Source organism: Mesoplodon mirus (assembly GCF_964341445.2).
Source record: "Mesoplodon mirus genome assembly, chromosome: 3".
NCBI classification, from domain to species: Eukaryota; Metazoa; Chordata; class Mammalia; order Artiodactyla; family Ziphiidae; genus Mesoplodon; species Mesoplodon mirus.
Genome location: NC_138978.1, coordinates 171,767,865 through 171,795,559, shown reverse-complemented (window position 1 = coordinate 171,795,559; position 27,695 = coordinate 171,767,865). Strand labels below are relative to the sequence as shown.

Below are 27,695 nucleotides of genomic sequence, written 5' to 3'. Positions count from 1 at the left end.
AGCTGCTTTTGTATCTCAGTCATAAAATTTTCTGCTGGAGGATATATTACCAGTCATCTATTTTACAGGACCTAAAAATGAGGCCCAGAGAAGTGAGGTGACTTTCCTAAGGTCCTATGAGTAGTAACAATCAGAACAGGCATTCAGACCAGGTGTACTAAGACACTATTTTGGGGTCGATTGAGAATACATTTCGTCTCCACCTGTCACAGGGGCTAGCTAGAGTTTGATGAACACAGACCTGTTAGCTTGGTTCTGTACAGAAGGTGACCCTGCCCTTGGGTTACTTTTACCCACTGTAGTGCAGCGTGCCTGTGGCCATAAGGGGGCCCAGAGATGTTGGGATGACTGGGCAGAAGTCATTACAGCTTACAGCTCCACACTTGTGCAGAATATTGTATTAATTATCCTAAGGCATCCTGAAGTAACTATGAGCTTATTATCTTTTGAGTATCCTCTGGCACTGAGTATTTTCTTTTAAAATGCATTTTTAATTAAGGTAGCTCTTAAGACTCATGTACTTGTCTTTGCAAGTTGTTGAAATATATTGAAATTAGTTTTGTCAAATCTTTTAATAGGGAACAAATCATGAAGAGATAGTTCCACAATGTCTCAGTTCTGAAGAAACAAAGAAGAAAGTTGTATCTTTTCTGGAGAAGGTATTTTATTTATATAGAATCAAAATAGTAGTGGCACATATTTTTTTCTTTATCATGTTACTTTTTTTTTTATATAACCAAGTTGAATATCTTTGTTAGCTCCAGTTTTTCACAGTGCTTAACACAGTGGTGACCCACATTATTATTAAGCAGTTGGGACCTCATTACAAGTCAGAAATAAAACACCTTGGAGTCGCTCTGCCTGTAGTTTGGGATACTGTTGCATTGATCATTCAGGCAGTGAGATGAAGAATGAGGACCCCTCGCCCGTTCCTCATCATAATTAGATTCACATGTAGAACCGTAGGCCTGTGAGGATCATGTTCACTACTGTAATTTAGTCATGGCTTTTCCAAATAGTGACCCAACTGCTGAATCATATGGCTCCCATATTTGTGCATGCTTTGAAACTTATATGGAGATAGTGGTAGGGTGTAAGTTAAAGGTTAATTGAAGCACTCATAGAATAGTTAAGCCACAAATTTAGAATGCTAGGAGAAAGTGAATTATACTTAAGTACTTAATTTTTTAATATAATCTCATTATTGAACTGGGCTGTGTCTCTTATTATTTTTATATATGCATATATTACATATAAGCTGGATGGTAAGTAAGTGTGTGCACATGTTGCTTTTAACAATTTCTCACCCTATTCAGTAAAGGCTAGCAGACTATCATTTTTCTGTAGGGAAGGAGAACACTGTAGAATAATTTCACCCAAATTACACTGAGGATACATTTACAGATGACTCCAACTTCTAAAATTTGCTTAGTTCACAGGCTAAACCAGAACAGTTTAACATCCGGCACTTAAACACGCAGGCCTTTTCACCTTCTGAATATCACACCATTTTAATATTGAGCAGAGAATGCTAATGTTGATGTTTGCTTGGTTTTTCATGGTCTCTGGCAGACGGGGTTTGTAGACGAAACTGCAGCTGCCAGAGTGGAACGTGTCAAACAGGAAAAAGGTACCTTCTGGGAGCCCTTTGCTAAAGTTACTGTAGAAGAAGCAAAGAAGTCATCTGTACAGGTATGGACTGCTTTTCAGTGTGGATCAAGCTTTAATAAGAAATTCTACCTTATTGGGCCTCCCTGGTGGCGCAGTGGTTGAGAGTCCGCCTGCCGATGCAGGGCACACGGGTTCGTGCCCCGGTCCGGGAAGATCCCCCATGCCGCAGAGCGGCTGGGCCCGTGAGCCATGGCCGCTGAGCCTGCGCGTCCGGGGCCTGTGCTCCGCAACGGGAGAGGCCACAACAGTGAGAGGCCCATGTACCGCAAAAAAAAAAAAAAAAAAAAAAGAAATTCTACCTTATTGCTTACTGGTAAAACAGAAACTAGCATGGTTCTTGGCCTCATACTGAATATCAAAATAAACAGATCTAGACATGTAAAATTGTTTTATGGTAGCTACTCTTTTAAAAATCACATTTCTTCTTCCTGAAAGGTTATCAACACATAGAACAGAGGAGGGTCTACAAAAAAAGTTTTAAACATCATACAAAATATACTCTTTTAACGTAACTGTCAATTATTTGTAGTAACCTTTGGGAAAGTTATGTCTTCTTACCAGTGACGCTACAAATGCAGTAGTTTCTGAACCACAGAAGAAAACCAATTAACTTACCTTCCAAAATGTTTACTTTGATCCTTTGCCTCATTCATCAAATCAGCCTAAGAGTTTTTGGCGCTGTCTAGAAATCACATCTACCTATTAAAAGGCAGAAATCTGATACCTCTAAGGATATTCAAAATTGTTTTGAGCAGTAATAGTATATTTGAAACTGTAATTCATAATGGTAAATTTAAGTTACAGTTCTCATTAAAAAAAAACTAACTTGTTTTTAAGACGTGAACTTTTATGCCTTACATCTGTAAAGTTAAATATATCAGTAGTATAAATAAGCCCTCAAGAATTTACACGTTATGACCTTCTTTAGGAAGACAGGGATTATAAAAACTGTCTCGGCCCCAATCCTCCCTCCCCTTCCTGGTGCGGTGATGTTAGAAACCCTGGCAGTTTACTCAACTGGCTCCGAAAGCATCATTATAAGCTCAGCATTAAGAAGAAAAACAGCAGGCATTTAGAAAATTCATATTTGGGGCTTTTTTGTAAGGACAGGTTATACGGCTAAAGAATACTCACTGGAAGTTACTGGACAAGGCAGCACTTAGTTTCCTTCAACCTTGAGCATTAATGGTAGTAGCAGCCTGAATCCCTGTGACAAACCAAAAATGCCTTCACATCTCTCTCCAGACGCTTGCAGGGGGAGGGTGCCCCTCTGCCCTTGTGAACCAATAACTAGAATAAAATTTTCATATACAACTTTACAGGTTTAGAATTTATCCTTATAAGCTTTACTTTAGTCCAAAAGGAAAGTTCTTTATTTTTACCATTTTGGGATGGGTATCGTGGCACTACTTGTTTTTCTCATTTGCCAGCCTTCTGCAAAAAGAGCCCGTCACGAGCTGCCCTTGGAAGAAGAGTACAGGTCAGCACTGCAAGCGGCAACAGCGGCCTTGGAGGCAATCGAGTTATTACTCCACAAGTCTCCTCCTCCAGACTGGCTTCGGACGAAAATGGAGGCACTCCAAGAAAAGATTGATAAGCTAAAACATCATGTATGCTAGGGTGAAAACTGAATGGACTGGACCGTATCACTAGGTAGAGTTCGATGGTTTTTTTGTCATCCTACAGTGCATTTCACCCACAGATGAAAATATTGATGTAATTATATGTCTGTACATTTTCTAACACAAAACTTTTCTAAAGTTGATTCTAGTTAAAATAGTCTTTATTGGACATTTAGAGAACAGGATGGTGGGGATATATCTCATGAAGAGCTTTGGTACAAGGTAATAATACAGGAACAGTCAGTAACTCACTCAGTACATCTGTAAACAAACAAATAAGCTGCCTAAGGAAACCTTAGCAATTTAAAATCATTTGTATACTTTACAGCTAAAATTTTTTCAGTAAGTTGATTTCATAATAGAGCTTACTCTTCTGACAAAGAAATAGCACAAAATTAAGCTAATCAGCTTGAGTTTTTATAGTTATTTTCTTTACTTCCAGAATTGTTCTGGAAAAAAGCAGTAAGGTCAACCTTTCCACAGCCACTTGCTCTTCACAGAAACTGGCCTCAGTCAGACACACAGCCTCTTCCTCTGAGAAGGGCTGTGAACCTCTGCACCGCCCAGGGCTCCCCGCCAGCACGCCAGGTCTCACACTTCCATTGGCACTGACTGGAAAAAGAGCTCCTGGTATGAGAAAAACAGGATGCTTTGGGGTTTTCTTGTCTGCAGAGCCTGCTTTTGAGGTATTTGATTTTTTAAAAAAGGAATCCATTTTCCTAAAGATTAACTCACACCCGTTGTCACCAGTTATTGTCTTCCCAGTTCAGATCGCCGTCTTCTCCCCAGCCTGCAGACTCTCCCTGCAACAAGAGAAAGCAAGCCAAGGGCAACCTGCTGAAACAAATCATGTCCAGATTTGAAAGATCAGGAATTTAAAAGGGGTGTAACGCGTGTCTTTTGATGCCAGAATACATTTCCTTGTACTAAGTAAAATAACTTACTGTAACAGGAAGCTGAAAAGTAGAATTACTTTGGTTCCAGAATTACAAAACCACAGTACTGGAAAATAACGTTCCAAGGACCATATAAGCCAATAAAATCAGCTTGATGACAGCACATTCTTGGTTTAATACCTTTTCCAGACAAAAAGATTATTATTGTAATAAGTGGCCCATTTACTAGCCCAAGCACTGCTACATTTTTCTAGGGAACGAAAGATGCCATTTATAGGAACTGCTCTTATTCATTTTATGCTTGATCATGTTATCCAATTGTGGACATCAGTCTTTTCTCTCACTGGGAAAACAGCATGTTTGTTATCAATGAGATAGTGCAGCTGCTACCTGTGAGGGAAACACATAAACTAGCAGCACAATTTAATAATCCTCACCTCAGTAATTTCTGCTGCAGCAAATTTTGAGGAAAAGTGCATCACTGATGAGACATTATCCTTGTTGGGAGCTACTGCTTCTGTCCTCAGTTCAGGTAAAATAAGAATAGCAGCTGAAGGCTTAATTTCTGGGATCATATCAGCAAACCAATCCAACTCTGGGTCTTTTACTGGCTTCTTTTTCACCTGTATGGTAAACTCCTCTCCTAAACCAAGTTCTGATGGAACTTTAAGGCGCCTTTCTTGTGACGACACTTTTGGTGGCTTGGTTTGGTCTGGGTCATCCCTGCTTCGTGCAAGACTGGTCTTTTGGGGTGGGCTTGATTTCAAAGGCTTGGCCTCTTCAGTGCGTGGACGCAAAGTAGGAGTGGCCTTTTGCTCCCCTGAGGTAACAGGTCTTGCAGCCGTGATTCCACCTCCTGGGTTTATTTCAGTATCTACGCTGCTGGGCTCAAAGTCATCCCAAGCCGCCGCCTCTGCATTCAAGTCGGTGAGTGGGGACCTGGCAGCAGCATGGGGGTCTGCAGGGCAAATCTCTGTGTCGACAGGTTTCTCCTCAGGCTCCTCAGGCTCGCTCCAGTCAGGCCACTCCTCAGACTTTTTAGAACTCGACGGGAACTTTTCACTGTCTCCTGAGGTGATTTTCACATCTGAGATTCCGTTGATGGGAAATTTAATAGGCTGAGAAAACTGATCGCCTGTGGGGGTAAGTACAAGAATTATTCTCATAAAACGTTGGTTTTAAGAACAAGCAATATATTTAGGAGAAAGTTAACACTACAGAAATGTATAGATCCAGTTCCTTGGAAATATCCATGTACACTGAAGTATGAGATATCCCAGCAGAACATAAATCAACAAAGATGTGATGTAAGTTAAACAAATACTTAAATCGTAATTTGATGGAAGCATCCCAAGCAACAACTAACTGGAGCATCTAATCCTTTACTAAATATTCAGACATACTGTTTATTGGCATAACTGTCTATAAAGATAAAAATGTTCTAAGCCAGGCAATGTTACCCGAGATGTTAATTACGTACAGCCTGAAAAGGTGTTGTGCGCTCAAATAAGTTTGCCTCGCCCAACATATCCTCATTTTAAACAGATTTTCTTAAGTGTAGTCAAGTCACTGAAGTCTTGTGCAGTGTGGTCTGATTCTGTGCTCAATTCCCCAAACTTATTTAACCACAGAACTCCTCTTTCATAGCACACCTATTAACATCTTCCAGAACTATCATTCTTTGATACAATTTGGAAGAAGTCCCAAAGTAAAGTATCTGGTGCAAAAAAGAATTCAAGCAATGTCTTCACCAGTTATGAAGAAAAGACAGGTATATACCCTATAGTCCAGGGAAAAAAGACAGACCCAAGCTGACTACATAATCACAAATAATAAGAAAAATCAGTCTCAATATTCCCAAAGTGCCCTTAAGGTTCAAAATTTAAACTTATTACTCAGGAAAACATTCACCCAAGCAGTGGAACAACTATATAAATTTAATGAATCTACCTGTCTGTAAAAGAGTACTGCAGTAATCTCGCTGTATGTGCTTCTTGCTGGTGATGGGCATGTTGCCAGAAAAACATTTAGGGAATATGCTAGAGGAGGGGTTCTTCAAGACAGGCGAGATCTGACTGCGCTGGCTGCAGACGACGTGCGTGGGAGAATCTGAAGATAAATAAAAACTCCAAAAAAATGAAAGGGGTAGTAAATTGCTTCTTTTCCTATCACATGTTAGGTGAGCAATGGTTAGGGGAAAAGGGTATATTTAACACAGATAAAAGATAAGTTGCAGAAAGAGAGCACCTCCAAATATTTGAAGAAACAGTTACTAAGGAAGGGACTGCCTGTCCTAGAGGCATTTAAGAACAGGCTGTGTCCACATGGTGGTAATGGCACAGAAAGGTTTCAAGCATAGGTAAGCAGTTGAAATAGACAGAAAACAAAACCTTTAGGATACCTAGTTATAAAAGTTTACAGCCTTTAAAAACATCTTTGTGGTTATTTAAAATCATACTTGATTCTACTTACTTTCCTTTTAAGAATAAAGAGTACAAACTCACCAATGTGAATGTACTTAATGCCCCAAGATTGTACACTTAAAATGTTTAAAATGGTAAACCTTTGTTACAGACATTTAGTGCCCAACTGGGAAAAGGAAAATGTTTTAAGAAAATGTTGTCTTTAACAGCTTATCAGAAAGTTCATACTCAAGAGTGGGTATTGCTCAAAAGGATTCTAGCAAAATTTCTGGCTGAATACTTCCTCTGCCTTAGAAAAGTGAAGGTGAGGGGGATGGCCTGGGCTAACTCATCACAGGCCGCAGCCCCCCTCCTCAACACAGTCTGACCTCTAGAAACTCTCCACCCTCTTGCTTATTTCTGCCACTCTCCTCCCTGCTGAAGTCCTACTAATTTTTCTTACAAAATGTCCCCTTCTCTAAATTGTCCTCCCTAACTCTTGTTCATGCAGACTTATTTCCCCTTAGGTACACTTTTCACTAACCTCCATCTTAGCCCTTATTCTTAAGTCTGACCATGCAGGTAAACTGTAAAAGAGAAGCAAAAAGATAAAGTCTAAGAGTACCTCTTTTACACACGCCCCTTTCCCAGCAGTCCCCCATGTCCTGTAGAAGAAGGGCCTCTCTTTTCTATAAACTTGGAATGTAGGCTGCCACCAGGGCTCCCAGCCATCTTGGATGAAAAGCCTAACATGGCAAGTCAGTGGGATTAGTTTCAAAGTTTTCAGGAAAATCTATTTTAGTAAAAACTTATCTGCTGTAATGTCTAGAACCAGAAAATTCCATCCAATAAATAAAAAAGATGTTCAGAGTGGGGACTTTTGCTAATTCAACATGTAAAGCTGCCCCCAGAGACTGACCCCTAAGCCTTATCTCAAAATTATACATACCCTCTCCTCCTGCCAGAAATTCCTCTGGGATGAAATATAAATAAATCTTTCATCTGCTCTTTGTATGCTCTGCTAAAAGAAAAACTGGTAACAACACACCTCACTCAGTTTGGTATGGACATTTCATGGCTGAAGAGGAGGCGACAGCTTCTCCATCACCCTCTTTAAGCTCCCTGGAGCCACACTGACACTGATTCATTAGCACCAAGGAAGAACTGAACTCTCTTCAAAACGTCAGGACGTCAGTGTTGCTTTAAAAATTCTCTTGGCATCAAAATTAGAGAACAGTCTATCTGACAGTTCCTCTCTACTAATAACTGTTTCCATGCTATCTACTCACTATAACTGAGAACCAGATTAGAGATCCAGAGCTTCATAACACGTCGTCATCCTTCAGGGTTATACAAAGGAGCAAAGATGCAATGACACTGTTGATAAAAAATTCTTATTCCAGACTTTTATAGCCTACAAAGATCAGAAATTACTGCTACTTCCATGTAACATCCAATGGGAACATACCAGAAATAAGGGTATTTTTTTTCTCTTGATTTCTTGAAGTACCTAAAAATCAAGAGCTTGTCACCTAATAGGCCATTAAAATCAAAAGAACTTAAACATCTGGTGGTGTTAAGAGCTGCTACAACCTTTTTGGAAACTGACACTATTAAAATTTTAAATATTCAATATATTCTCTGACTCAGAAATCCAGAAATGAGTGCAATAGCCATCAATAGGGAAATCACTGAATGAATTATATTCAATGAAATATTAGGCAGCTGTCAAAAAACAAAACAAAACCATTAGGCAGTTATGTACTGACCTAGAGACAGGTCCCTGATAAGCTGCTACATGAAAAAAATCAAGTTGTAGAACTGTGCATATTTTCTTTTTTTAAAAAATCCTACGTGTGTGTGTAAACATACATTTGTGTGTCTTTGTGGGCTTAGAAAAAAGGATGAAAGAATTCCCACTAAGCCATTAAAACTGGTTACCTTAGATGCCCCAGAAGGAGCTGGGGGAAGGAAATTATTAACTTTTTCCTTATGTATCATTTGAATACAATCTATCTGCATTATCTGTATAATGTTTAAAATCTAATAAATTAAAACAACAACACACTAGGCCGTTTAATCATTCTTACCTTCTGGGGAAAGGTCCATAGTTTTAGTAAAACTTGGGGCAGTGCATTTGAAGACCTTGGTTCTTTCTCCTCCCACAACCACCTCTGGTCCAAGTAGAGAGACCAACACTGCCAGGCTGTGAAGAGTAATTGCCACAATGGAATCGCTGGTATCACGCAGGCCCAGTAATACCTAGGAGTGAATTGGGTAATAAGTGTACGCAGCCATATTGCCTGTCTCTTTCTCCCCCGGTAAAGAAGTAGTTGGGCTGCAATCAGATTGTGCTTGCTCGAGTGAACTTCATTTCTTAGATACGTGTTCTAGGTCAGTAGCTCGCAACCTATCTGGTCAAGGACCAATATTTTCCGCTCCCAATCCATCACAGCCTGATACTTTTTCAAAACTAAAACAAAAATGAAATTAAGTAGACAAATACATTAGAAATATATTAGGAATAAGATGACTGTTAAATAACTATAAAAGGTTTTAGATTTGTCCATGATGCCTGTTGACTCTTGCCTCCAAACCAAGGCCACAGAGTCCTCCCAAGAGCTCAGCACTTTTAAGCCTACAGCACCGAGTATTCCCAGGTGGTCTTCCATCCAAGTACTAACCAGGCCTGACCCTGCTTAGCATCTGAGATCAGATGAGATGGATGCATTCAGGGTGGGAAGGCTGTAGACAATTCCCCAACCAAATTCCTGGCGAATCTGAACACTCCAACTGAAGGATGGAGTTGCTGAATGGATTAAAAAACCAAGACTCATCTATATGATGTCATAAGAGACTCACTTCAGGTGTAAGTACATACATAGACTGACAGTGAAGGAATGAAAAAAGATGTTCCATGCAAATGAAAACCAAAAGAAGGCTGAGGTAAGTTATACTTGTATCAGACAAAACTGACTTTAAAACAAAGACTGTAATAAGAAACAAAGCAGGCATTACATAATGATAAAGGGGTCAAATCCAACATTTATAACATTTATAAATATTTATGCACTAAACACAGGAGCACCTAAATATACAAAGCAAATATTAACAGACCCTAAAGGGAGAAACAGAACAATACAGTAATGGTAGGGGACTTTAATATCCCATTTACATCAATGGATATATCATCCAGACAAAGTCAGTAAGAAAACACTGGCCTTGAATGACACATTAGATTAGATGGACTTAACAGATATACAAAGAACATTTCATCCCAAAGCAACAGAACACACATTCTTCTCAAGTGCACACGGAACATTCTCCAGGACAGATCATATGTTAGGTGACAAAACAAGACTTGATAAATTTAAGACTGAAATCATATCAAGCATCTTTTCTGACAATAAAAAAGCTAGAAATCAATTACAGGAAGAAAACTGGAAAATTCAAATATGTGGAGGTTAAACAGTATGCCACTGAACAACCAATGATTCAAAGGAGAAATCAAAAAATACCTTGCAACAAATGGAAATAAAACATACCAAAATCTATAGGATGCAGCCAAAAGCAGTTCTAAGAAGGAAGTTCATAGTGATAAGTGCCTGCCTGAAGAAACAAGAAAAATCCCAAATAAACAACTAATTCTATACCTCAAGAAACTAGAAACAGACGAACAAAGGAAGCTCACAGTTAGCAGAAGGAAGGAAGTATCACAACAGAAATAAATGAAATAGAGACTAAAAAGACAATAGAAAAATTCAATGAAACTAAGAGCTAGTTTATTCAAAAGATAAAATTGACAAACCTTTAGCGAGATTCACCAAGAGGAGAGAGGACTCAAATAAAATCAGAAATGAAAGAGGAGATGCTACAACTGATACCACACAAAGGACCACAAGAGATTACTATGAACAATTATATGCCAACAAATTTGACAAACCAGAAGAAATGGATAAACTCCTAGAAACATACAACCTATCAAGACTGATTCCATAAAGAAATAGAAAATCTGGACAGGTCAAGTAAGGAGATTGAATCAGTAACCAAAAACCAGCCAACAAACAAAAGTCCAGACACAGATGGCTTCACTGGTGAAGTCTACCAAACATTCAGAGAATTAATACCAATCCTTCTCAAATCCTTCCAAAAAATAGAAGAGGAGGGAACTCATTTTAAAAGGCCAGCATTACCCTGACACCAAAACTAGAGAAGGAAAACCACAAGAAAAGAAAATTACAGGCCAATATCCCTGATGAATATAGATGCCAAAATACTCAACAGAATTAGAAAACAAATTCAACGATACATTAATAAAAGGATCATACACCATGATCAAGTGGGATTTATTCCAGTGATGCCAGGATGGTTGAACATCCACAAATTAATCAATGTAATGCACCACATTAACAAAATGAAGGATAAAAATCATATGATCATCTCAATAAATGCAGAAAAAGCATCTGACAAAATTCAACATCCATTCATGATAAAAACTCTCGGGCTTCCCTGGTGACGCAGTGGTTGACAGTCCGCCTGCTGATGCAGGGGACGTGGGTTTGTGCCCCGGTCCGGGAGGATCCCACATGCCGCGGAGCAGCTGGGCCCGTGAGCCATGGCCCCTGAGCCTGTGCGTCCAGAGCCTGTGCTCCGCAACGGGAGAGGCCACAGCAGTGAGAGGCCCGCGTACCGCCAAAAAAAAAAACTCAACAAACTGGGTGTAGAGGAAACATACTTCAACATAGTAAAGGCCATATATGACAAGTCCACAGCTAACATTATACTGAAAAGCTGAAAGCCTTCTCTCTGAGATTAGAAACAAGCCAAGGATGCCCGCTCTTGCCAACACAGTATTGGAAGTCCTAGCCACAGCAATTAGGCAAGAAAAAAAAGATTTAAATCAGAAAGTATGAAGTAAAATGGTCACTTTTTGCAGATGATATAATACTATATGTAGAAAACCTTAAAGACTCCAACAAAAAACTTTTAGAACTAATAATGATTTCAGTAAAGTCAGAATACACAATCAATATATAGAAATCTGTCCCATTTCTGTACACTAATAATGGACTGTCAGAAAGAGAAAGAAAACAATCCCATTTACAATTGCATCAAAGAATAAAATACCTAGAAATAAATTTAACCAAGGAAGTGAAAGACCTGTACACTAAAAACTATAGGAGACTGATGAAAGAAACTGAAGAAGACATAAATAAATGGAAAGATATTCTGTGCTCATGGATTGGAAGAATCAGTACTGTTAATAAACTGCTCATACTACCCTAGGCAATCTACAGATCCAATGCAAGCCCTATCAAAATTCCAATGGCATTTTTCACAGAAATAGAACAAACAATCCTAAAATTTGTATGAAACCTCAAAAGACTCTGAAGAGCCAAAGCAATCTTCAGAAAGAAGAACAAAGCTGGAAGCATCACACGCCCTGATTTCAAACCATATTACAAAGCTATAGTAATCAAAACGGTACAGTACTGGCATAAAACAGTCACATAGGTCAATGGAACAAAATAGCCCAGAAATAAACGTATACATATATGGTCAATTAATTTATGACAAAAAGAGCCAAGAACATACAATGCAGAAAGGATAGTCTATTCAATAAACAGTGTTGGGAAAACTGGACAGTTACATGCAAAAGAATGAAACTGGACCACTATCTTATACCACATACAAAAATTAACTCAAAATGGGTTAATGACTTAAATGTAAGACCTGAAACCATAAAGCCCCTAGAAAAAAACATGGGCAGCAAGTTCTGTGACACCAGTCTCGGTGATGAGTTTTTGGATCTGACACCAAAAGCAAAGGTTACAAAAGCAAAAAACAAAGAAGTGGGACTACATCAAACTAAAAACCTTCTGCACAGCAAAGGAAACCATCAACAATCTACTGAATGGGAGAAAATATTTGCAAATTGTACATCTGATAAGAGGTTAATATCCAAAATACACCAAAAAACTCATACAACTCAAAAGCAAAAAGTTTGATTAAAAAAGAGGTTGAAGATATGAATAGACATTTTTCCAAAGATGACAGAAAGATGCTCACCAGGTACGTGAAAAGATGCTCAACATCATCAAACAACAGGAAAATGCAAATCAAAACCACGGTGAGATATCACCACACACCTGTTAGAATGGCTATTATCAAAAAGACAAGAAACAACAGGTGATGGCGAGGATGTAGCAAAAAAGGAACCTTTGTGTGCTGTTGGTGGGAATTTATATTGGTGTAGCCACTATGGAAAACAGTACAGAGGTTCCTCAAAAAATTAAAAATAGAACTACCATACCATCCAGTGATTCTACTTCTGGGTATTTCCTTGAAGAAAAAACTACTAACTCAAAAAGATATATGCACTCCCATGTTCACTGCAGCATTATTTACAATAGCCATGATATGGAAATAATTTAAGTGTCTACTGATGGATAAAGAAAATGTAGTACACACACAGGAAAACTACTCAGCCATAAAGAAAGAATAAAATCTTGCCATTTGCAACAACACGGATTGACCTGGAGGGCATTATGCTATGCTAAGGGAAGTAAGTCAGACAGAAAGACGAATACTCATGTGTGTGTGGTGGTGGGGCAGAGGACAAACAGAAAAACGAGCTCACAGATACAGAGAACAGATCAGTGGTTGCCAGAGGTGGAAGTGAGGAGGGAGGGAGGAAATGAAATGGGTGAAGAGGGTCAAAAGGTACATACTTCCTATTATAAAATAAAAGTCATGGAGATAGAATGTACAGCATGGTGACTATAGTTAATAACACTGTATTGTATATTTCAAGGCTGCTAACAGAGTAATTCTTAAAAGTCATTACAAGATTTTGTAACTCTGTATGGTGACACATGGTAACTGGGCTTACTGTGGTGATCATTTGCAATATATATATACATATACACACATATCAAGTCATTCTCCTGTATACCTGAAATGAATATATCAATAATGTACCTCAATTTTTTTCAAAAAAGGGTTTAAATGTTAATTTTCCATATCTGTACTCACCTCACTGCAGAACCATAACAAACAGTTCATGGACTGGCAATATCCTGCAGAGCTCACTTAGAAACACTCATCTAGGTCACTAAGAGCTATGTTACCAGTCCTTGGCCTCTTCTCAGTTTTATACAATCATAAGGATAGGACCTTGAAACCTTTATATCTGATGCATATAACACCTGCCCCAAACTGAGCCAATTATGATCTCTTTCCCAGTAACAAAAACTGGAATTTAGAGAAACTGGTTATCTCTGAGGTTTGCTTAAAATGAGGAGAGTGAACTTAGAAGCTATGGGTCAACCATGTTTGTCCATGTGTACACCAAATAATTAAAGCTGGTCTTCAAAAGTCAAAAGAGAAAGGAACGCAATGAAGACCATATGGCTGAGTCCCAGCTGCACTTGATTTCCATGTAAGGCAGAATGACATCCTTTGATTAAAGTCTCTCTCTCTCTCTTTTTTTTTTTTTTTGCTTTAGCTTGTTTAAGTGGGTTTCAGTTACCTGCAGCCAGAAGAATTTTGACTAAGACATTCACATGGAGCTATCAGGAGAGATTTTGCTCTGAATTGGCAAACACGTATATAAGGAAGATGGCGGGCAAAGCATGTGCACCAGCCAGACACAAGGCTATCAGCAGTCCTGGGCTCCGGTCCTCACTCTGCCAGGGGTTCTCAATACGACTCAGCCAATTAATCGCTTCATTATTCTGGTCCAGTTTCCTCATATACCCAAGATGAAGGTTTCCAACAGGACTCAATAAAATAACTAACAGGTCCAATGCTAACAAACCAGGCACTTTCTCGAAACAAAGCTGTACAAGTAAACTAAATCATGGTTAGAATTCTATCAACTGAATATGGTAATCATAAAATAAGAAACCACCAAAGCCAAAAACCCAAGGGTCATCCTCAAAACTCTCCCATCTAGTGAGAAACTGAGTCCTACCCCTTCTACCCTGAATCACTGCCATGTTTTCCCCAGTCCTTGTTTCTCTTAGCAGGACTATTCTAATAACTTCCTAGTTGAACTCCCTTAGTCCATCTTCGACACTGCTCCCAAAGTGAACACTGAAATCAGGCAAGTTATTCCCCTGCAGGGGAAGCAGCTCCACTGAGAGTTTTCACTGCCTTTCATATGCTGAGTACCTACTTATTATTTGACCTCAGCTCAGTGCCAATTCTGAGACCTGTGATGGCATCTCTATTTCAGTTAGAGTGCTTCATTCCTCTTCTAAATTTTCAGACACAAACAACTACAAGTAGGGTGACAACTACTGCTGCAGATGTAAACACAAAATGCTATATTGTGGTAGCTAGGCTCCAAAGCCAGCCCCCAGCGAACCACACCCCCAGTATCCACGCCCTTGTATAAAACCACCCCACGGTGAACCTGGCCTGACTTCTGTGACTCACTTCAACCAAGAGAATGTGACAGAAGCGATGTTGTCAGTTTCCAATCTTTGCCTTAAGAAGGATGCTTGGGCATTTCTGGTAGTCTTGGGCAGCCATGTAAGAAGTCCACACACCTTGCTAAGGAAATCATGTGGAGATGTCACATGGGGGAATGGGGGCCCTGAAATGTCCTGAGGCTTTATGGAGAGGGAGCCCCAGCTGTCCCGATGTTCCAGGTAAGCCCACCTTTCAACCTTCCCCTCCAAGGTGCCAAGGAGCTATTCTGGATGTGTTACGGGGCCCCAGATGAGTGCTGCCTCAGCTGACATCATGTGGAACAACAGGACCCCCAAGCTGAGCCCAATCAATCCAAAGAATCGTGAGAATTAATAAAATGATTGTCATTTTAAGGCACTAAGTTTGGGGGTGATTTGCTACACAGACAACAAACATCTATTATTTCCGATCTACTCTCTCCTTGAAAGCAGGAAGTGTGTTACATACCTCTAGGGCCCCAGTACCTAAGCACAAGAACTGGCATAAAACCAGGTCTTATAATTTGTAAATAAATTAATCTGATAGAAAAACAAGTTATTTGAAAAATACCATGTGACTGATAAAATCTTTTAAAACCTTGTACTGACTGAGTTGAATAGCGTCTTCCAAAAATTCATGTCCACCCAGAATGTGACCTTGAAATGCATCATACTGGGTTAAATCCAATGACTGGTGTCCTTATAAAAAGGCCATGTGACAACAGAAGCAGAAATTGGAGTGACACGGCTACAAGCCAAGAAACGCTAAAGGGCTACCAGAAACTGGGAAGAAGGCAAGGAAGGATTCTGCCCTAGAGCCTTCAGAGGGAGCCCTGCTGACACCCTCATTTTGGATTTCTGGCCTCCAGAACCATGAGAGAATAGATTTCTCTTGTTTTAAGCCAAGCAGTTTGTGGTAATTTCGTTACATCAGTTATAGAAAACCGATACAAACCTGGAGCCCTGGAATGGGCAAATCTAACAGGCTCCCTGGTGGCTGACTGACAGGCTGAACACCACCGACAGCAATCAGCTCCTGTTCCTCTCAGTTATAATTGAATTATTTTATAGTAATTTAATTATGACACTTGCAGTTTATGTTCACAAAGTATCCCACAAACGAATCTCGTTACTTTTCCCCCAAAGAATTAGCAAACAGAATTACAGTTTTTCAGGTTATAAACAGGTGAAAACCAAATGTTAGTTTAACTGATTTGCCTGTGTGCCTGGCCTGGAAATGCAACTTTAATTCCCGCCCTTTGGATCCCAGGAGGCGTTTAAACTGAAGTTCTGCCTCCGGCCTTCTCAGCTGTTCCCCAGACGCTCCAAAGACCCCCTCCCTTCCAGCTCCCCGGCCCCCAACACCCGCGGCCGGCCCTGGCTCCGCCTCCTGCCCTGGACAGCGTGGCTGGCGCCCGCCCGCGGGCCCGCCCCGCCCCCCCCCCCGCCCCTACCTGGGGCAGGATGACGTTCTTCAGCTGCTCCTGGGTGAAGTGCCCCACGTAGGCCTCCAGGTGAGACAGCAGCACCGTCCGCACGTGCTCCTCGTGCACCTCGAACAGCCGCAGCAGCACGGGGATCACCCGCGCCTGGAACAGGGCTGGCGAGAGCAGGCGGGGGGCTCCTCCCCTCGCGCCGTCGTCTCCCCAGGTCAGACGGAAGAACAACGCGTCACTTCGGTGAAAGGAGCACGAAGCCCAGGGCAGAAACGGAGCCCAGAACTTCACACACGTTCTAAGAGCTCTTCTCAATTCTTACGTCCCAAACCAAAGGGAAGTGCTTCTTTTGACCCCAAATTCCTCAAGGCTTAACTGTCTTAATCATATGCCACCTTGTAGAAGTGTTTCTGAACTACTCTTATCATACTTAATGCACCATTTACACAGAAACCTTACGTCCTAATAGAATCCCGAGTCGACAGCTCTTTATATATTTACATCTAATCAACGAGGAATTTCATATACTAGATTCAACGGATATGACTGTTGCAATTTTACCCGCAAAGCCAGGAAGTGTGTTAAATGCTACAACAAGCGTTGGCGCTGACAGTCCTCTCCTTCCTGGAAGTTACGGTAGGTTACTCAACAGAGACATGCGTCAGAATCCTTTGGGGACCTTTCCAAGTACATAGTTACCCGTCCTTGCTCGGTCCCAGAACTAGTGCATGAGGCACAGGCAAATGTTTAAAGAGCTCCCCAGGTGATTCCGATTACCGTGAAATAACCTTGCACTGCTCAAATATGGACTAATAACTCCCAAACTCCGTAATTACCCATAATACTTTGAAAAAAAATTCACCTTTTTTGGGGCCAAGGAGGTAGGGAAGAAAACTCTTAACAGCTACTGGCTCTGCAAACACCAACTGATTAAGCAGAAGAGGCACCAGCCGTGAAGCTATTAATTCCTCTGACAGGCAGCTGACTCTGTCCAGGAGGAACCTGAGGGCAAAGAAGGAAAGCCTGGGAAACTGGCTGTGACACTGTATCAACTCACTTGAACAGTTTAGATACATGCAGCTTTATTCCACTTCCATCAAAGTGATGAATCTGAAATGTAGCTAGAGAAACTGTAGCTAGGTCAGTCCCCAGGTATTTAAGAAAAACACAGAAGGTGTGAGGCAAGGCCAGCTAGTCAGTACATACACAACCTCCCATCCAAGCTAGGAAAAGTTTTTCAACAAATGGCCCCTCATTAATAGCAAGAGTGTCTTCTTTCCCCGCTAATAAGCCAGAGGCTTTCTGGTCAATAAAAGGTACTTTCTCAAGTTTAAAAGACGTAGGATATTACATTTTCTAGAGTTTCCATGGTAAACAAAATACTAGCTTTTGTTACTCAACTTATTAAAACAAGCACTTAGTTAGGAAATACACAGCTGTCAGGTGTTGGCAGTAGTAACACGCCACTATACAATCACCCTGAGCAGGTAATCCTGCCTCCTCCTCAATTGGGAAACAGGCCCCACCATGCTTTATCTCCTGCAAGCCCCTCAGCCACTATCGACAAACCGGTCCACACTCAAACTCTCTCTCAGCTCCTTTCCAGGTTCCATGGATGCGAGGGCTTCCTCTTATTGAAGGTCACCCCCACTGAGCCATTGTCCCTTCTCCCCCAGGGCCATGCACCGACAACCCCCAACACAACTGCATCTTCAACTCCTCCCTCACTCCCCCACCAGCTCCATCCTCTCAGCCTACAAACATGCTTCGTCTCTTCCAGCCTTAAAAACATCCTTCCTAAGAAGAAAAAAAAAATCCTTCCTTGACTCCATTAGCAATTCTTTAGCAATTCTATGTTCCTCTTCTCCGAGCTTTTCAGGAGATTTTACCCAAAGTCCACTTTCTCACCTTCCACTCACTTCTCAATTCACTGCAGTTTGATTCGCTCTGCTGAAACGGCTCTAAGACAAGGTCATCAGTGCTCTGATGACTGCTAAGTGAACAGGCATCTGTTGACTGCTCCTATCTTTCTGAAGTTTTCTACTCCTTTGGAATACCAGCTTCCTGGCTCTCTCTCAATCTCCTCCAACCACTGCTTCTGTCTCATTCATCAGCCACTCCCTCCCCACTGGCCCCCTTACAAGGTTGGGTGCCCCAGGGTTACATTTGGGCCACTGTCCTTTTCATGCTACCCACTTTCTATGGGGTAATGTCACCAACTACAGGCTGATGAAGCCTCACATTCGCCTCTAGCTCATCAGCTTAAGACCTCTCCCCTGAGCTTCTGACCCATGTGCCCAAATGCCCACGTTCATCTCTACCTGAAGTCCCATAGACGCTTCAAACCAACACACTGAATGCCAAATTCTTCATTTTCTCTGCATGGAGGTTCTCTCCTCCAGTATTCTCTAACTCTTTTGGTGATAATAACTAAGGCTTGTCAGTCTGTTTTAATATTTCTTATCTGTGTCTTCTTCACTGTACCATCACTGCCCTTACATGAGGCCTCACATCTACTACCTGGCCTACTGCAGTCTACCAACCGATCCAAGTCTTATGTGAAATAAACCTGTGCCCTCCATAGAAAACAGAGTGATCCACCCAAGGGGAGACAGCCATCTCACAGCCCGTTTTCACTCCTTTGATGGTTTCAAGGCCTGAAGTCCACTGCTTACCAATAGTGTCAATACTCCTAACTGCCACGTCCAAGGGTGCGCACCCCTTACCCTCCAGCAGGACCCAAGCGCAAGACATACTGTGTCTTGCCTCTGTGCGCCGGTTCATGTTGCTCCTCTGCCTAGAATACCTCTTCTCTAACCTCCTTCTCCCCCGTCCTCTGTTGTTTTCAGGACGACCCCCTCAAGCTCCATCACTGTTTAAGGGTTATCAGTCTGTATCTGTTTCCCTCACCAGAACTATCCATCCCAGGGCCTAGAAAAGAGCCTGACGTATAGGAAATGTCACTAAACTTTAAGAAAACAAATGTCTGACTCATCCTCTCTAGGACACCTGAAGTGATTACATGGACTTAATCCAAGTTACTGAATTTCAATGCCTGAATTTTCTAAACTTACTTGAAAAATTCAGCTTTTTCCTCTTCACTCTTCAATGTTAAACTTTTCAAGAAATTCACAACTTCTAGAAAATCATTCCTAAATGCCAAAGGAAAAAAAAATGCAGGACAACAGATTAAAGATGGCGTGTCAAATATTGAAGCCATAACCACAGACCACACCACAATAATATTCAACAAAGAAACATTCCCCTGTGCCACTTGGAAGATTCTATTATAACTAAGTAGCTTATAAGACAAATACTATGGAACAAGTCCACAGGGAATTTAATATTTTAAGAATATCAAAGAGATCTGTCAAGAGGATACACGCTTAACCACACACACATGTGCATACACAAATGCTAACAAACACTGTGGTTTTAATCATCATCATAATCATCCAAATGTTTTGTTGTAATAGGATGTGGTTACATGAACTATCCTGGGAGAAATGGTATTACCATTACAAAATAGCTGCTGATTCTCAAGTCTCCTTTGGTGAAAACTATTAAAGAGGGCTGGGGAAAGAGGAATTTCTGGTACAAGTCATAGGGACCTTCTCGGCTCTCCCGTTGTAGTTGTCTGGTCACTTTTGCAGCCAGGCAGGGAAGACGGTGAGAGGAGTGGTCAGTTCCCTGCAGGGTCTCCAGAGAGTCCCGCGGCCACTCAGCTCCAAGCCAATGTCGCCCCTGGAAAGGAGGCTTCAGCGGCAGCCTGCAGCCCCCGCCAGGACAGCTGACCTCCTGGGTCTGCACTCCTCACATTGACACCCGTTTCCCTCTGGCTCAGCAGCAGAGAAAAAGCACAAATGCCTTAACTGAAGTGCAATCAGGTTGGCTTGGCTGCCTCAGCGGGAGCTGCCGGCCCTCCTCCTCCTGCCGCCGCCTCTAACCGGGCTTTCCCCTCGTGTAACAATCAGATTTGGGGGAGAGGGCGCCCGTGTGTGGTTTTGGCTTCCTTCTCCCGTCTCACAAACACACAATTCTTACTAAAGAACTCTTATCACACACAGTAATGAGATCATCTATTTACTGTAAAGGATTCTGCTTTGTAGAGATTCTATACTAAGATAAAGTATCACTATGAATCATCCAAAAAGACATGGAAATACCTTGGTTAAAAGGCTCATAATGGGAAAGGTTTCAACAGTTTCCCTGGAGCATAAGTGACAAAACCCTTGTAACTACAAGGAAAATACTCCCTCTGCCTTGTTTAATAATATATACCCCCATCCTCAGAGGTAACTGTCCCCCTCCAGGGATAATATTAGCTTTCCCTTCACTCTGGTTTCTCTCAGGCTTTCCGGCTGCAAACATATAGGATTTTTAGTTTCACAACTGACATAAAATTGATTTTGCTAATAAAAGTCATGAATGTGGAGTTAACCTGTGCAGAAGTTCTGCAGTCATGGAAATTAAAAAATAAAGGATACATAATTAAAACTAACCTGGAAGAGAGGTTCAAAAACATCTCTGAATCCAGCGACAGTATTAACAGCTACACTGTGCCCTCCCTCTAAATTGACTCCTTTGCTCTTCCATCACGTATCACTAAACAAAGAAAACAATCTTCTGCCTGAAGAAAAATAAGCTCATTTCCACGCCCCCCCCCCAGTAAAATTCAACAATAACAGACTCGTATCACAATGGCAGCAAAAAGGAGAGGCCATGTTTATTAAGTTCCTCAATTAACTTCCAACTGTAAATCACTGGACACAGCCTAGCTTCTTCACATTCAGAAGCCCTAAGTAATCCAGCTATAATTTCTAGACCCAGGCCTCCATGACAATTAAGGAGTTCGAAAACTTCCTATCTGTGATAGGAACCTGAGAGGCAACCCAATGTCTCCCTCCGTTTTCCCAGGTGGACATGATTCACTCTCTTCTAATAATGAAGGACAACCACAGCAGCAAAAGGGACCGCATCATCTGGTCCTCCAAAAGCCACCGCTGGAGCATAACCCACAGGAGGGCAGGCGGGCACCAGCGGGGAGCGGCCAGCGTGTCACACCGGGCGCCCTCACCTGAAGAAGTCGTGGGACAGGAGGGTGCAGAGCGCTGGCCGACAGTGTGGGATGGGATGCAGCAGAGCTGAGTGCAAGGTCTGCTGAAAGCTGGAGAGAACATCCGCTGAAACTGAAATCCAGAGCGACAGTTAGTTTCCAATGCCGTCTCCCTCTTTTCAGGACCTCTATAGCTGGAGACTGACGCGAGCAAAAACCAACCTGTAAAAGCCCAAACAAACAAAGCCCTGGCTGTTGCTGAACAGCTTCCTGCTTGCCTGAAGCCAAACTCCTTGACAGGTGTAGAGAATTGTCCTACCAACACATCCAAGCCCCAGCTCACGTGCCTCCCCTTGGAAGCCCTCTCATTTCCTGACTGTCAGTTTAACTCAGCTCAGGCCCAGAGGAGGAGGCTTAATAAGCGGCAGGTTTGAGGGCCTTTTCAACCAAGTCTCCTCACCCACAGAAGACAGGAAGTTATCTGACTATATTTTCAGTTCTCCCGGGGGTGGTACATAATTGCCACCATTCTAGACACAGTGAAGAACACTGAGTTCATCATCCACCAAGAATGCCTTAGGGTTTAATTCTCAAGTGTTTAGGCTGGGACGACTCAGAGCCGACAGCTGAACGGTGCTTGAGACTGCACGGCACTGCGTGAACCGGGAAGCAGAAATCGCATTAGAGCCGCAGCAATGTGAGACACAGGCCGGTAAGGGGCCTAAGGGGACGTGGACCCCAGTACACTGAAAGGGTGGACAACCGAAGGCCTGGAGTGGCCGGAGGAGAGTGAAGCAGGCTGCCAGGCCTGCCACCAGAGAGCTCAGAAGAGACCTATGTGTTCAGTGGCCTGGGCTTTGAGGGCCAACAAAAGAAAAAACTAATGAGTAAATGAAATCACAAAGAAAAAAATCAAAAGGACTTTGAAGGGCTTCCCTGGTGGCGCAGTGGTTGAGAGTCCGCCTGCTGATGCAGGGGACACGGGTTTGTGCCCCGGTCCGGGAAGATCCCACATGCTGCGGAGCGGCTGGGCCCGTGAGTCATGGCCATTGAGCCTGCGCTCCGCAATGGGAGAGGCCACAACAGTGAGAGGCCCGCGTACCACAAAAAAAAAAAAAAAAAAAGGACTTTGAAAAAATAAAGATAAAGAAATGTTAATCTTGATTTAGAAGTTAAGAAAAAACTTTGAATCTTACTCTATTCTTCAGATCATTACATATACATCAATAACAGCATTCACTTACTTATTGGCTGGCTTGATAAAGAATCGTCTTTAGACCATAAATACCAATACCAATTAATAAGATAATAACATATGATATTCACAGCCATAGTGCTTCTTCCCTCACTGCTATTAGGATCTGCCCTAAACAACTTTCTTGGTAAGCAACAGCTCCTTACCACGATCAAAGACTGCAGTTCTCTGAATACACACAGAACAAGCCATGGATGATTTTCCTACTTATTCTGTGAATGCAGCAGCATAACTCCAACTCACCCTGTTCATTTAAGATCGTGAGCAAACTTTCCACCAATGTCCCAAAAGAATAGGCATCCCGAGCATGTCCGTGTGACTCTGGCAGAGTTGTGAATTCTGGAAACTAAAATCAGTAAAGACCATTAAAACCAGAGGATCTGCTTTACAAACCATTTCTACTTTTCTCTGAAGCACTTTCCCCCATTTTTACATTCATTATACTCAAAGCTAACTACATATTACCACACACTAATTTATAGGCTCTTAAAACTATTAGTGAATAGAATTTATCAAAGATACTAATAATATCAAACAAGGGCAAAAAGAAAAAAAGGTCAGAATATATATTTGTGGCTTTCAAAAATATTTTTGACTGCAAACCAGAGAAAAAAAATTATAATTATCATTATCAACGTATGCACATACATGTATAAATACATATCAGAAACAAAAGTTTCATAAAACAGTACTTAGCTTTACTACCCAAGATGTCCAATGACATTTTCTATTTTATTCCTTTCTTTTTCTCCCTTAAAATGCTGGTCAGGACCCCTAAATTGATTCAAAACCCACAAATCATCAGTTTGAAAAACACTACTATATATACATAGTACTGATTTGAATAAACCTGAGTTACTTCAAGTCTTAGGTTTATACTTAAGTTTATAGTTGGGTTTGTATTTCCTGTAAAGCACACTAAATATGTCTTTGGGGGTCAATGTCTATAGTGGTTAAGAACAAATTTAGAGAAAGCAGCTGCTTTTGAATTTACTGGTAAATATACTCTTTCTTTACCAGCACCATAATATTAATAATTGCTCTTCCTTACATCTTGGAATCCCAACTAATGGCCAGATAGGCAGATGACTGGTTGGGTGAAGCACAGAAAAGGGCTACGGTCTTGCTTCCTCAGCTCTCATGGCTTCCAATAATGTACAAAGACTTACCATGAAATAGCTATGAAGCGCCAACCCTGCTCACACTGAGGTACCTCTTATCTTTAAGCACTATTACGGGTGTCTATCAGACCAAAAAATGTAAGCTGAGTGTCAAGAAAAAGGCTTTCTGCTGTGATGATACAGTAAGTCTTAGAAGCCTTCAAGGCCAGAGGAATTATGAGGCATCTAAAACTTAGCAAAGAAAGAGGTGGGCAGAGGAAAGGTGTTTTTAAAGTTTCATACTCAGTTACACAAAGAAGCCTTCATTACATCTGAAGCGTATCCTCTTACCATCTCTTCAGGAGGGATAGATGCTGGGTCTCTTACTGACCGAATACTCCTCAGAAACTAGACAGAGAAATAAATTAAGGAAAGTAATTCAAGCATATGTTTGGTGAACCAATCTCTCACATTAAGTTACAAAAGCAAAGAGCAATGGAAACAGCAGCAATGAAACCTTCAAACCAATGCCACACATTAAATGCATAAATTTAAAATCCTGATAACTAAAAAATGTAGATACGGTGCCTGGCATGGCACAAGGCTTAGTGGAAAATAAGTTACCAGTTCCCTTTCCTTTCCCCTTCAGCTGGTTTAACAGAAACCCTCTGGTGTTCAGAGGCATCTCTGTAACTGATTTCCTTATAAGGAAATTAAAAATACTTCTTTCTCATCCTGCACAGATATGAACAAATAAAAGGCTTCTCTAGCGGAGAACAAATCTATCATTAATCTGCTCACTGAGTCAAGTCAATCATAAGGTTTGCTGTCACATGAGATATATGAGGATCTTATAAACTACAGAGACAAAGCCAACATCCACAGAACAAGTACATTCATTCACTGATTCAAAGACTATTTTTCAAGAGCTTATATGTCCCAAGCGCCATTTAGGGCACCAGGAAAACAAAATGAATGCAATAAATCCCCGCCCCCAGCCAGGTGCTCAGAACCTAGAACATAAACTAAGAACTTCGATAATGTGTGCTGGCTGAGTGCCATGGAAGCCTAGGAGGGAACGAACTCTTGTTGGGTAGGGAACCCCTGGGGGAGGGCTTCACAAAGAGGAGACTTAGACAGATCTAGACTTCAGCTAGGCGTCAGCCGGATCTTACATCCTGCAGAGAACCCAGGGGAAGAAAGGCATCCCAGCAACAGAATGGCACACAAAGAAGAGGGTGAAAGAGGACCACCCATGAGAACACAGCTGAGCTGCGTGGAACAGGATGCAACAGGAGTGTAGCTCAATAACTGAGTGGTATACGGAGCTAAAAGTAGGCTGGGGAGGAGAATGTGAAGGGCCTTGTATGCCACGGTAAAGAATCTGGGATGAACCCCACAGGAAGAATTACGTTCTGGTATACTAATTAGATGTAAGCTGACTTCTGAGAAGAAAGCGATCAACAGGGGCAGAAATAAAAAAGGAATGTCTTCACGGTGGAAGGAGCATTTGAATTGAGCTAGAGCCCCTGAAGGTGCACATGCAACAAGGCCCCCATGTGGAAGCTGCACACAAGGGAACAAGGGAAATTAGGCCGAGTCAGGAAGTCAGAGGGCCACCTCATCAGTAAGTCAGGGAGCCACCCTGTCAATAGGGTAATTGTGACGGGAGTGGTTTTTCTGTTTTAAAAAGAGTTAAGTCTAGTGGCAACATGCAAGATGGTGAAAACAGTAAACAAAACAGAGAATAGCAAGGCTGCTCAACCCAGGAGGGAAATATGTAGATCTCTGTCAGACACAGTTACTGTTCAAGAAGTACCACAGGCAGCAACAACGCAGCCCACTAGGAGCAGCTGCAATGCACTGCTCTCAAGACGTGGCGTATGACTCTGGACAACTTGAACGACTGTTCAGTGAACATTTCTAATGTACCTAATATGTGCCAGGCACTATTCTAGGTGGATATATAAAGATAAGTATACGAGACTATCACCCTCAAGAAGCTCAACCACTGGTAAAGAAGACAGACACATGAAGGTAATTCCAATATTAAACATTCAGTGGGAAAATTAAGTACAGGCTACTACAGGAACACAGAGGACGGGCATTTAATTAAAAATTTGACCAAGCCTCTCTACCTCTTTCAGTCTGATTCCTCAAGTATAGAATGAGGAGAAAAGAATAAATGACTCCTAGTCTCCCCCTGGAGAGTAAAATCCCACAATTCTATGGATATGAGTATTGACAAAAAAGTCAAGTCTCTGAATCTGAGACCACACTAACATTGAAGGAAAGTCCCTAGGGGAGAACCACACCCCAAAATGCTATCAAATTCTGAATAACAAAGAGGGCCTGTCACCTGGCTTACCTCTGGTGTGGCCTGAGGAACTTTACAGACTGTTTCCATTCCTCCCAGCTTCCAGTGCCCATCTTCACTCACAAACACAGACGATAAACAGACATTGTTGTGTGTGAGGTGTCCCTGGAAAAAAAGAACAGGAAGAAGATTGCCACTCCAATTTTCTGAGTACAAGTTTTAAAAAACTAAGTACTCATTACCAAAAAAAAAAAATTATGGCAAGTCTTCCTACTTGTGGCATAATAAACAGAACTACAACTTCAAGGAATGACAAATTGAATGAGGCTGCTTAAACATTATGAGGTTAGAAAAAAGGGAAAAAACACAGTAGAAAGGCTTATCTCCCCCTGCCTGGTGAGGCAGGTTAATAAAGACGTAAAAGCCACTGCACAGATATTACACAGCCCCATCTCCATGGGAGTCAGGAGATACAAGTGTCCTTAAACATAAATTTGCAAGTCTTTTTAACCTACATTGTATGCTTCAAATGCCTTGAAAGGTACAATTTATCTTTGCTCCCATAGGTTATTGTATTAATTTTCTCCTCTAAATTCTTTCTCACCTACATTCTATCACGAACCCAGATCCACTTCACCTGAAATCTTGTCAGTAGGCATTAAAAAAATTCTGCCTGAAGAAGAGGAAAATGGAATGATAAGGACCACCAGAAATATCCCACAGACCACAGAAGAGCCAAATGTAAAACTATAAAAAATAGTACAGTCAAATAAGTGAGAGGGAAGAAGAAAACGAGAACAGGGTTGAAGTATGTTTTTCTCCAAACCAGAAATTATTCCAGTAGGTAAGTGCATTTTAAATATTCTACCCACCAGATCAAATACGTACACGTTTTTATATAAAACACTCCAAGTTATATATTTTTCAAAGGAAAGCTTAAAATAGTATGCATGGTGTGTTTCCGCTTGAGAAAAAGCGAAGGAGAATAAGCACAGAGATGTCTGCTTTATACACACAAGGAATATCTCTGGACTAACACACAGATCATCATGGTTGTCGATGGAGAGAAGTAGGGCGCTGGATTCAAGGATGAGGCAGGGACTTGTTTTTCCCTATCTGTACTCTCATACTATTCAAACTTTTTACCACATTCACGCATTTCTCCAACAAAGAAAATATTCCTCCACAGTGGGGCATTAATAATTCTACTTATGTGAATCTTAGACATACTTCAAGAGATGATAAATCCAAGGTGGTATCTGGAGAGTCTGTCTCCCAATAACAGAAAAATGTTTTTCTTTTTTTTTTTTTTTTTTTTTGTGGTATGCGGGCCTCTCACTGTTGTGGCCTCTCCCGTTGCGGAGCACAGGCTCCGGATGCGCAGGCCCAGCGGCCATGGCTCACGGGCCCAGCCGCTCCGCGGCATATGGGATCCTCCCAGACCGGGGCACGAACCCGTATCCCCTGCATCGGCAGGCGGACTC

At 41.5% G+C, this 27,695-nt stretch overlaps 2 protein-coding genes across 4 annotated transcripts in view; one reads left to right on the top strand and one right to left on the bottom strand.

Annotated features, from left to right (window-relative positions):
* FIRRM (FIGNL1 interacting regulator of recombination and mitosis) overlaps positions 1 to 3,434 on the top strand; it is a 52,465-nt gene extending 49,031 nt beyond the window's left edge. For both annotated transcript variants that reach the window (XM_082613509.1, XM_082613508.1), the window contains 3 exons: positions 579 to 659; positions 1,573 to 1,692; positions 3,102 to 3,434. In XM_082613509.1, the coding sequence (XP_082469635.1) occupies positions 579 to 659; positions 1,573 to 1,692; positions 3,102 to 3,290 (390 nt within the window). In that variant the 3' untranslated portion in view covers positions 3,291 to 3,434. The remainder of the gene's footprint in view (positions 1 to 578; positions 660 to 1,572; positions 1,693 to 3,101) is intronic.
* A 2-nt stretch (positions 3,435 to 3,436) lies between these two features.
* Positions 3,437 to 27,695, bottom strand: part of SCYL3 (SCY1 like pseudokinase 3) — a 39,963-nt gene continuing 15,704 nt past the window's right edge. The window contains exons 4-14 of one of the 2 annotated variants that reach the window (XM_082613510.1): positions 26,263 to 26,376; positions 24,246 to 24,302; positions 23,038 to 23,140; positions 21,561 to 21,672; positions 19,558 to 19,635; positions 17,346 to 17,485; positions 16,502 to 16,689; positions 8,682 to 8,853; positions 6,140 to 6,298; positions 4,627 to 5,324; positions 3,437 to 4,096 (exon numbers count right to left, since the gene is read on the bottom strand). In XM_082613510.1, coding sequence (XP_082469636.1) covers positions 4,037 to 4,096; positions 4,627 to 5,324; positions 6,140 to 6,298; positions 8,682 to 8,853; positions 16,502 to 16,689; positions 17,346 to 17,485; positions 19,558 to 19,635; positions 21,561 to 21,672; positions 23,038 to 23,140; positions 24,246 to 24,302; positions 26,263 to 26,376 — 1,881 coding nt within the window. In that variant the 3' untranslated portion in view covers positions 3,437 to 4,036. The remainder of the gene's footprint in view (positions 4,097 to 4,626; positions 5,325 to 6,139; positions 6,299 to 8,681; positions 8,854 to 16,501; positions 16,690 to 17,345; positions 17,486 to 19,557; positions 19,636 to 21,560; positions 21,673 to 23,037; positions 23,141 to 24,245; positions 24,303 to 26,262; positions 26,377 to 27,695) is intronic. The other variant, XM_082613511.1, reaches the window with a different exon arrangement.